General features: G+C 34.7%; 1 protein-coding gene across 1 annotated transcript; it reads right to left on the bottom strand.

The window, feature by feature from the left end:
* Positions 1–5,315: 5,315 nt before the first annotated feature.
* LOC133876778 (uncharacterized) lies at positions 5,316–5,795 on the bottom strand. Its single transcript, XM_062315024.1, has one exon. The coding sequence runs from the start codon at positions 5,793–5,795 to the stop codon at positions 5,316–5,318; it is 480 nt and encodes a 159-aa protein (XP_062171008.1).
* Positions 5,796–8,335: the final 2,540 nt, after the last annotated feature.

The raw sequence follows: 8,335 nt of genomic DNA on the forward strand, positions 1-8,335 counted from the left end.
TGTATACCCCTTAGCAACTAACCGAGCTTTATATCTTTCAATGCTACCATTGGCCTTGTATTTTATTTTATAAACCCACTCGCACTGGATTGGGTGTTTATTAGGTAGAAGATCATAAACAACCCAAGTTTGATTAGCCTCTAAAGTTGAAATCTCAATTGACATGGCATCACGCCAATGACCAAAAGTTACAGCCTCATGATAAAACTGAGGTTCAGTTTGGACAGAAATGGAAAGACAAAAATGCTTGTAAGCAGGAGACAATTTATCATAGGAAAAATGAATACCTGAATGTGGTGCAGTGGAGGGAGGTAGAGATGGTAAAGAAGAAGACAATGATATTGCTGCAGGTATCGAGGCTTGGTTTTGATTCTTGTGGACTGTCGAGGAATGGAAGGTTGATGCAAAGGTGAAGGGGTAGACAAAACAAGTGATGCAGGTGGAAAAGAAGATTGTGGAATAGAAAGAGAATCTGATGGTGATGCAGGATGGGAATGTGAGGAAGGAGCAAAAAAATGAGGGGAATGTGATGTATGAGAAGGCAAAGAAACAGGGAAATCACAAGTAAAATAAGAAATAAGAACTGCTAAGGAAAAAATGGAAGAGGGAGAAGAGGATGGAATGAAACAACCATCAAGTGAAGATCAAGGAAGATTGATAGTAAAAGGAAAGATGTGTTCATGGAAAATAGCATCTCTAGAAATAGTAATGGACTTTGTATGCAAATTGAAAAATTTATAACCTTCTGTGCCAAAAGGATAACCAATAAAAATACAAAGGGTTGCCTTAGAATCAAACTTTGTTCTATGTCGAGATAAGGTAGAGATATATACTAAGCATAAAAAAATTCTGAAATAGGAATAAAATGGTGAAGTGGAAAAAACTTAGATTTCATCAAATGAACCCAAGTAAATTAGGTGTAGTCATCAACAATAGTAAGAAAAAAATGTGAACCATTGAGTGAAGAAACAGACATTGGTCCCCAAATGTCACAATGTATTATTTCAAATGGCATACAACTCACATTTGAAATAATGTATGTACAGCAAAAGGGAGTCTATGTTGTCTAGCTAAAGGACATATAGAGCAAACTTCATGAGGATTACAAGAAATTTCAGGAATTTATTATGCAAACATTGCATGCAAGGTATAGATGGATGACCTAATCTATAGTGCCATACATCACTCAAAGAAATCTTTATTAAATTGAAACAAGATGAGTAAAATGAAGATGGACTGGGTGAAACCTTCGGATCCTGAAGCAAGTAGAAGAGGCCACCTTCTTCTTTACCCACTCTAATCATCCTCCAAGGACACAATTTCTGTATGAAATAATAACTAGCAAGAAATATTAAACATTCTTTCAAAAACTTGATAATCTTGCTAGCTGAAATAAGATTAAAAGTAAATGAAGGGACACAAAAGATTTCAGTCAATGTAAGATTGGCTGAAATAACTACAGTTCCTATGTATGTGACAAGAACCACGAAACCATTAGGGAGTTTGACATAAGTAGAGACCGTTGCAATGATAGTCGTGAACAGAGATGGACAATTGATCATATGATCAGTTGCCCCTGTATCAACAATCCAGGGAGTGGATTTTGAGTTGGAAGACATAAATTTTGGAATAGAAACAGAGGAAAAAATTGAGTATTTAGGGTTGAGATAAAGGAAATGAGAAAGAAAACATGTTACTGAAGAAGAAGTGGAAGCCGAAGTAGAGGAGGTAGTAGTAATACTTCCTGCCATGTTGGCAAAAGGCTGTTGGACAATAGATCGTTGTTGTAACAGGGAAAGAAGCTGTTGACATTGAGCAGGCGTGATGGTCAGTTGAGGAACAGCTTGTGGAGGGTCAGGATGCTAAGGTTGAGTGACCGAAATCACACCATTCTCTTGCATATTATTAGCAAAGTGCAAAGAAGAAGGGCTCTTGAGGTTCTTGGTGAACTTGAACCCTGGCGGGAAGCCATGAAGCCAATAGCACTTATCGACAGGATGTCTAGAGACTCCACAATGAGAACACATAGGTTTGTTGTAATACCCCGTATTTTAAGATATTAAATAAAATATCTTAAAATGGGATTTAAGGCCTAATAAACTAAATGTGAATATTTATTCATAAATATTCATCAATTTAGATTTAAAGGAATCAAATACTTAGTGACAATATATTGGAGGTTAAAATGAATTAGAATTCTAGCTGAGTGTAATCGATCGAGCGATTATATATTAACTTAGAATTGATTGTCCGAGGTTAGAATCGACCAATTGATAGAACTAGAAATCGATTGAGTGATTTAGTTACATAAGTGCTGAAACAGATGAAAATCTGACTAAGTATAATCGATCGATCGATTATTTTTTTAGTGTAAAAATGGATCGATCGAAATGCGATCAATCAATTATAAAATGGATCGATCAAAATGAGATTGATCGATTATTCTTCAGTGTAAAAATGCGATCGATCGACTTTCTGCAGAAATGCAGAATCTCGTCCGAATAAGTTGTCCCTTGATTTTTATCAAATTCTCATCATTTCTTTTAATGAGTCATGGCCTAGCTCGACATGTTCTTGACCTTAGATGAGTTTGTGATCAATCCTTGCCATCCAAACTCTATCATCTTGCTTAGATAAGATATAATAAGAGATATTTGAAAAAGGTCATGATTGCTTGATGACTCATAAACTTGTCCTCCAAGTTGGTTTCTAAGCCATTAGATCATATCAAAATGGATTGATTTGGACCGTTTATTTCTCTATATAAGGATGACTTCTCTCACAAATCACATCTTCTTCTCTTGGAGAAATTCTCTCAAATCTCTCTCTTGGTTCTCTCTTTCTCCCTTAGTGTTCTTCTTCTGTTTTTGCAATAGAAAACAGAACATTGAAGCTCTAATCTTCCCTCAAATCAGTCGCTTTCTTCCTTTCTTTGTTGTGCATAATTGAATCTAAAAGAAGGAAATCAAAGAAGAAGAATTGCATCTTCTTCTCCCTTGGACAACAGCCTTTTGTAAGTTCCCTCTTCTCTTCTCTTGATTTCTCTAGTTCTTTCATGCCTCTTTGCATCACTTTCTCCATGCTTGCAGTTGCATGGAAAGCTCTTACTCTTTCTATTTTAGTTTTAGTTCAAAAGAATAACTCTCTTTTCTTCTTCACGAACATATGTAGATATCTCTAACTCTCTCTCTCTCTACCTCTCGGATTGGTACAAGAAAAGAATCAAGGATCCTCCTCACCACACTCTTTGGCCGGATCTCATCTCTCTTAAGTTTGCTCATGGTAAGTTTCTAAAGCCCTTAAGTTGGTTTTTATGTCATAAGTGGTAGAACGAGATAAGAAAAGGAAAGAACGTTTTAAGGATAGTAAAATGGATTAAGGAAGAAAATGGATATTATTTTTAGTGTTGTATTACAAAATATCGAAGAAGATATTTTGAGATATTTTACAAAATATCCTAAAAAGAATCATTTTGGATAAGATTCTTATCCTTTAATGATTTAAGTTATGTTTTTAAAATAGGGTTTTCAAAGCGGAATGATTGAAGTATAAATCATGCCGTTGTAATGCCCGAGTAAAAAGAATATTTTTTTATGAAAAATGGTATTTTGGTAATTATTATGAAAAATGGTATTTTGGTAATTTGATAATAAACACAGTTATAATGCCCACATGAAATATGTAGCATTATACTTGAAGAATTTTATATGCTGTTACTATGTCAAAACAATAATTAGATTAAGAAATCATAAATGAGTATAGGGTTAAAATATATGTTTAGTGAATTATTCTAATTCATTATTTGCTTGTATTATATATGTATATTGCAGTGAATATATCTGTGGATCAATCTTTGTAACAGGAAGGAACTTTGAGTATTTCTTACTCACTGAGGATGATATGTGTGGTTTAGTCATTAGCAATGTAGTGATTGTTGTTTTATTTAATTGTATGCGTGATGTTTGGCATTTAATATGGGTAACATGCTTTGGTTGAGATCATGGATGTGATGCTATTTGCATGATTATACTATGGTGTGATATAAGTCTTAATAAAAATGCTAGAGGTTTAGGTACCAAGATGTCGGTGGATTGAGTAGACTAATGGATGAACTGAGGTTCATGTACCAAGGCGTCAAGAGGTTGGCAAGACCGATGGATAAACCAAAAGTTTAGGTATTAAGGCATCGATCCATTGACAAGATCGACGGATGAACCAAAGGTTGAATGAATAATAGAGAAAAGCAGTGATAGAAGAATGAGGTATGTGGTTGACTAATGGTGTGATAAATTAGCGAAGAAGATAGCGCTAATAGGGTGTTAAATTAGCAAAGAAGACAGCACCAATAGTGTGTTAAATTAGCGGAGAAGATAGCACCAATAATGTGTTAAATTAGCGGAGAAGATAGCATTAATGATGTGTTAACAAGAGATATGTTTGAGTATGTGAATAGTTAAAGTAGAGGAACAAGCATGATTATATGTGAATGTGATTATGTATTTGGGAATATAACTGTCATCATTTGGATGCATTGTATATTGTTAGATAAATCAGTGTGTCACAATGTGGTTGAGGACTGTTGACTCACTCGACCAAAGTATGAGATTGTGGTGTAACCACAATTACATGCGAGTTTTGCAGGAACTAAGGCTGGAGCTGCTAGGTTATGGACGAGACCTTTAGTATGTAGATGTTATATACAATGTTTATGTAATGTTTGTGCCACATGTGGTACGTATGATGTTATTTGGATGTATTTTGTTATATCAGAATAAATGGTTATTATTTTATATATTGAGGTTATTTGGTCAGCTCTGATGTGTTATTGTCAAAGAAAAATATATTCCGCTATCAATTTATACTTTGATGACGTCATTGTTGATATCATAACGATACGTGGAAATCAAAATTTTCACTTACGCCTTTTTGTAAAAGTGTGGGTCGTTACATTTGTCCTTGCGAAAAGACTACTTGACAAACCGGGCCACCGGTGCAGTCAAGTTAATCATGAGAGCAGCAAACTCTTGAACAAAAGTTTGAGTCTTGACAGAAATTTCCTACTGTTTTTCTTCTTGAATGATCATGGAAAAGACCTTGTTAACGGATGGCAAAGGCTCCATGAGAAGAATCTGGCCGTGAATTTCATTGAAAGACTCATAGAGTCTCATAAGAAACTGATAAATGTACTCTTGGTGATGGTGTTCAGCTACAATCTTCATTCTTTCACAGGAGCACGGAGGAATTGTCCGATAGTTGCTAAGTTCATCCCAAAGCAATTTGAGTTGAGTAAAGTATGAACTCACAGATGAATTGTCTTACAAAAGGGCCGAGATCGATTTCTGAAGCTGAAAAACCCTAGGGCCATTCTTCTGCGAGAAACGTTCCTTTAGGTCGAGCCACATGCCATGCCATGTATCAATATAGATGATGCTCGTAGCAATCTCTTTGGAGATGGAACTAAGGATCCAAGACATATTATTGCAATGGATCCAAGCTTGATTCTCGACACCAGTATCAATCGAGGGTTGAGGAAGAGAACCATCGACAAACGCCAATTTTTTTTTGGCAGTGAGCCCCACGATCATTGAGCGGCTCCAAGTGTTATAATTTTCACCGATTAAGGGCTGAGAAACAAGAATGGCTCCCATAGATTCTCCTTGAGGGAGATAGAACGGACTTGTCGGATTTGTGAAGATGGAAGGGGAAATGGTGAATTGAGGAGGCGGATTATCAGTGTTTGATGGATTATCGACGGGAGGGGTTTGAGAAGAAGACGAAGGAATTTCAGACTCCATGGATGTATGCTCTGATAACATGTCAAGTTTAGAGAAGAGAGAATTTGGAGAAAAAAAAATTCTATTGATATCAAAATGAATCAACTTTTCATGACTTGCAGTGTATATATATATATATTGAGTTACAAAGCTTACATTGCAAGTTAGAAGCTAACAGAATAAAATCTCTGTCTAACTAACTAACAAAACAGAAAGAGCACGTGGCTATAAGAAATAAACACGTGTAAAATGTAATCTAATACAAATCTCTGAGATCTCCTACCAATTTGGTTTAGGAAACCCAACATTAATTTATTGCAGGAGGAATTTGTTCTTCTTCGTAGTATTCTTCCTTTTTCAATGGTAAAAGCCAGAGCCATGAACAGATGTCCTATTTCTTTTGAACTCCCATGCCCTTGAGCCACACCTGGTTCATTTTTTCAATTTTTAGTTTTTTAGTTTTTATAAAAAAAAATAAAAAAATTATAAGGGTATTTTTGTTTTATTAATAAAAACTTAAAATCATTTTTTATCTTTTTGCAGACTTTGAAAAAACATTGACAATTTTTTATAATTTGAAAAGATGTCGTAATTTAAAGTTTGAAAGACATTAGCAGACTCACTAGATTTTACTAGCCAAAATAGCTAAAATCACTTTTCTCTATTTTAGTTATCCACTTTTTTAAAGCACTCCCAGCAACCTCTTCAATTTCGCTATGGGAAGTGATTTATGCACAACCCATATTGTATAACTATTCTACAACCAAGACACATCGGGTGGGATCCATTTTTTCGAAATATGGACAAATGAAAGTTTAACTCCTAAAGAAGCACTTCATGAAGCCTCACGGAATTTGATTGAGTTATTTATTCCCTTTTTACATGCGAAAGAAGATAAATTACATTTAAAAAACAATCAACACAAGGTTACTTTACCCCTCTTTACTTTTTATGATAGATTGACTAAACTAAAGAAAAATAAAAAAGAAATAGCATTGAAATCTATTTTTATAGACCAATCAGAATTGCCTCCTAGGATTTATAATTGCCTCAAAAGGTCCAATATACATACCCTATTGGACCTTTGAAATAAAAGTCAAGACGACTTTCTGGAGTTGCGGGATAGTTGTGCAAGGGTTGAAATTTTATCATTTCTCTTTTGCTATTTACTTTCACTATTTCATTTAAATATTCTTTTTCAAAGATTTCTTTATTCTTTTTCTATTAACATTTATATTTTTGAATGTTTGTCTTTTCCTAACGGTCATATTTTTTAATGTTTGTCTTATTCTAACGAGCGTGTTTTTTAAAATTTGTTTTTTCCTAACGGACTTATTTTTGAATATTTGTCTTATTCTTACATTCATTTTTTGAAAAATTGTTTTTTCCTAATGGTCATATTTTTAAAAATTTGTTTTATCCTAACAAGCATATATTTTTTAAAAAGTTATATGCTTTCAATATAAAAAAGACAATTTCCTCTCCAATATAAATAAGACCGTTCACATGGGAGACCAAAAATGGGAGAGGACCTAAGAGTGGTGGGGTGCATGAAAGAAGTAAAAGAAATGAAGAAAGAGAAATTGAAAATTTTAATAGTCTTTTATTGTTTTGGTGGGTGAACAATGCTCACTATTGTTAATGAGTACTAGGGGTGGGTATTGATTCGGTTAGTTCGATTATGGGTGTTTTCGGTTCGGTTACCGCCAAAGTCGATTAAAGTTGATTAATTTGCCGACTTTATTTCGACAACTTTTAATTTTGATATTTTCGATTAAATCGGATATGTTGGTGGAATCAATTAAAAGACGGTCGGTTAATGTTTAGTTTGGTTCAATTGTAATGAAACGACATTGTTTTGTTTTCAAGAAAACTACAAAGTGACGTCGTCTCTAATGTTTAGTAAGATAGTAAAGAAAAAAATCATTTTGATAAGTTTAGTAAGAGCATCCACATCAAGCTCTTCATAATTTTCTCCAAATTTACCTAAATAATCTATTTTTTTAATTTTATCTCTCACTTTTAAAACACCTCCTACATCAAACTCTCTAAATATTTCTCTATTTTAATTAAATATTGTTTTTTTTATTGATTTGAAGAGCAACCATTTTAACGGTCATGAAAATCAAAGTTTTCTACTCAAAACGACACCTGGAAGTGCATGAAACGCACATGACACCTTACTCTTATGCACCGTTTTGAACGCCCAAGTGCTTCCCAGCTGTGTCGCACGTATTCCTTCTACTCAAGCTCCTTCTGCCGTGTGGCACCACAGACCATCCACTTCTTATCTACTCACTTCTAAACTCCTCTTCGTGTTTCTTCTATTCTCTCCATTTCTGCAACTTTCAAGCTTTCACCTTTCTATGTTAACCCATGACACAGCACACTAAACCTGAAGAGAATGGCAGGCCAGCGGTGACTCGGTGAGAGGGAATGCCTTGGAAACTCGAGAAGACAGGTTCATGCTGAAGACGCACTCGAGAAGACAAGCCAGATGGAAAGGAAAAGGGGTGCCGAGGAAGAGAGGGAAGAAGCGGGAAAGGAAAAAAAAATTATAA

The sequence above is a fragment of the Alnus glutinosa genome, chromosome 9 (assembly GCF_958979055.1).
Source record: "Alnus glutinosa chromosome 9, dhAlnGlut1.1, whole genome shotgun sequence".
Taxonomy (NCBI): Eukaryota; Viridiplantae; Streptophyta; class Magnoliopsida; order Fagales; family Betulaceae; genus Alnus; species Alnus glutinosa.